Source organism: Bombus impatiens, unplaced genomic scaffold (assembly GCF_000188095.3).
Source record: "Bombus impatiens unplaced genomic scaffold, BIMP_2.2 scf_0248, whole genome shotgun sequence".
In the NCBI taxonomy this organism is placed as follows: Eukaryota; Metazoa; Arthropoda; class Insecta; order Hymenoptera; family Apidae; genus Bombus; species Bombus impatiens.
In genome coordinates this window covers 1,080,836-1,082,284 of record NT_176667.1, presented here as the reverse complement: position 1 = coordinate 1,082,284, position 1,449 = coordinate 1,080,836, and the positions used below count along the sequence as shown (strand labels likewise).

General features: G+C 52.3%; 1 protein-coding gene across 1 annotated transcript in view; it reads left to right on the top strand.

Moving 5' to 3' along the window:
• LOC100745168 overlaps nt 1-1,449 on the top strand; it is a 270,561-nt gene that overhangs the window by 93,508 nt on the left and 175,604 nt on the right. Inside the window, exons 4-5 of the mRNA XM_024366882.2 lie at nt 411-1,223; nt 1,382-1,449. Of these exons, the coding sequence (XP_024222650.1) occupies nt 411-1,223; nt 1,382-1,449 (881 nt within the window). The remainder of the gene's footprint in view (nt 1-410; nt 1,224-1,381) is intronic.

Below are 1,449 nucleotides of genomic sequence, written 5' to 3'. Positions count from 1 at the left end.
TCGCTCGGACCGCTTTTCTCGGGGCCGAGCGAAAGAACCGCAGAAAGAAGCAGAAGAGGAAGAAGAAGCAGCGGCGCTTTATCCGCGAAACAGAGGTAGACAGAGACGCGAAGACACGCCCCCTCGGTGTCAGATTTTATTTATCGCACCGTGGTTTTTTGTTTCACGGTAAATACTCCGGGCATTTAGGAGTAAGACGTTCCCCGATTTATGGTCTCCGGCCTGCCCCGAGTCCTTCTTCTTATTCCTTTGCTTCGTCGAGCGCCCTTGAATCGTTTTCTCCTCCCGACTCGAAGCGTAGCCCTTCTGGATCTTCCTGCCGTTTTCGGCCTTCCGCGTCGCGACTCCTCTTTTACCCTACGTTCATTCAGAGTCAGAGTAACGTTCATTTCTCGGCTCTTTCGTTTCAGATAAACATGGAAGCTGTCACGTCGACCGATTACGATTCGTCCAATCTCAGCAGAAATTTTAATCAGGTGGGCTTCAACACTTACAACTACTCGCAGTTCGAGGAGAAATATAAGCCGCGGCAAGTGTTCAAGTACGGCGACGAGTATCTGGAGTACGGTCGCAACTCGGTCAGACTGGGGCTGAACGAGAGGTTCGCGAGATTATCGTCGAGGCATCAGGACGGTGTCGGGAAAATCGATCAGAGGTACTTGCGGAGTCACTCGCAGCCCGAGAGACAGCATCATTCGACCCACGAGACACGATCCAAGTCGCAAGATTCGCGAGAATTAACTTTCTATCAGATCGATCCGCCCGTCAGAGCGGAGAACGTTCAACATCATTCGAAGGCTCATCGTTCCGCGGTGGAGAAGGGCCAGGGCAAAAAAGAACTGACCTTCTACGAGATCGATGGGCCCGCGACGCAAGAAAAGGCGAAAGACGGCAAGTTCGAGAGCTGCAAGGACAGAAGCGACAAACGGGACAAGTCGCACACCGTCCAGGAAAAAGCGATCCCTCCGAAGCACGCGAAGCAGGGCCATCAGGAACAGAAGACGAGCGCGCCGCCGAACTATCAGCTGAATAGATCGCAGTCTGACCTAACGGAATGTCAACTGCCAAATTATTACAGGCATCAGAACAATCCTTACATCGATCCACCCAAGTACAGACAATTCGACAGACCGCCCAAGTATCAGGAGACGCCGCCGAGGTCCGAACCGCCTCCGAAGTACTCGGAAGTGGCTAGACGTCAGGACGATTACAAACGCGTACAGGTGAGTCCGACTCTCGTATGTATAATTGCGTTCCTCTCATGTTGCCAAGAATCATTTTCCTGTTCCCTGGATTCCTACATTCCCAGTTTCCTGCGGGAATTAAGTTTTCACGAATTCAGAACAATTAGCGGTAACGCGTAATGTTGTCAATTGGACAGGAGGACAGGAGCAAACGACAAGGTGGAGGAGTAGGAGGAGGAGGAGGAGGAGGAGGAGGAGCAGGCGG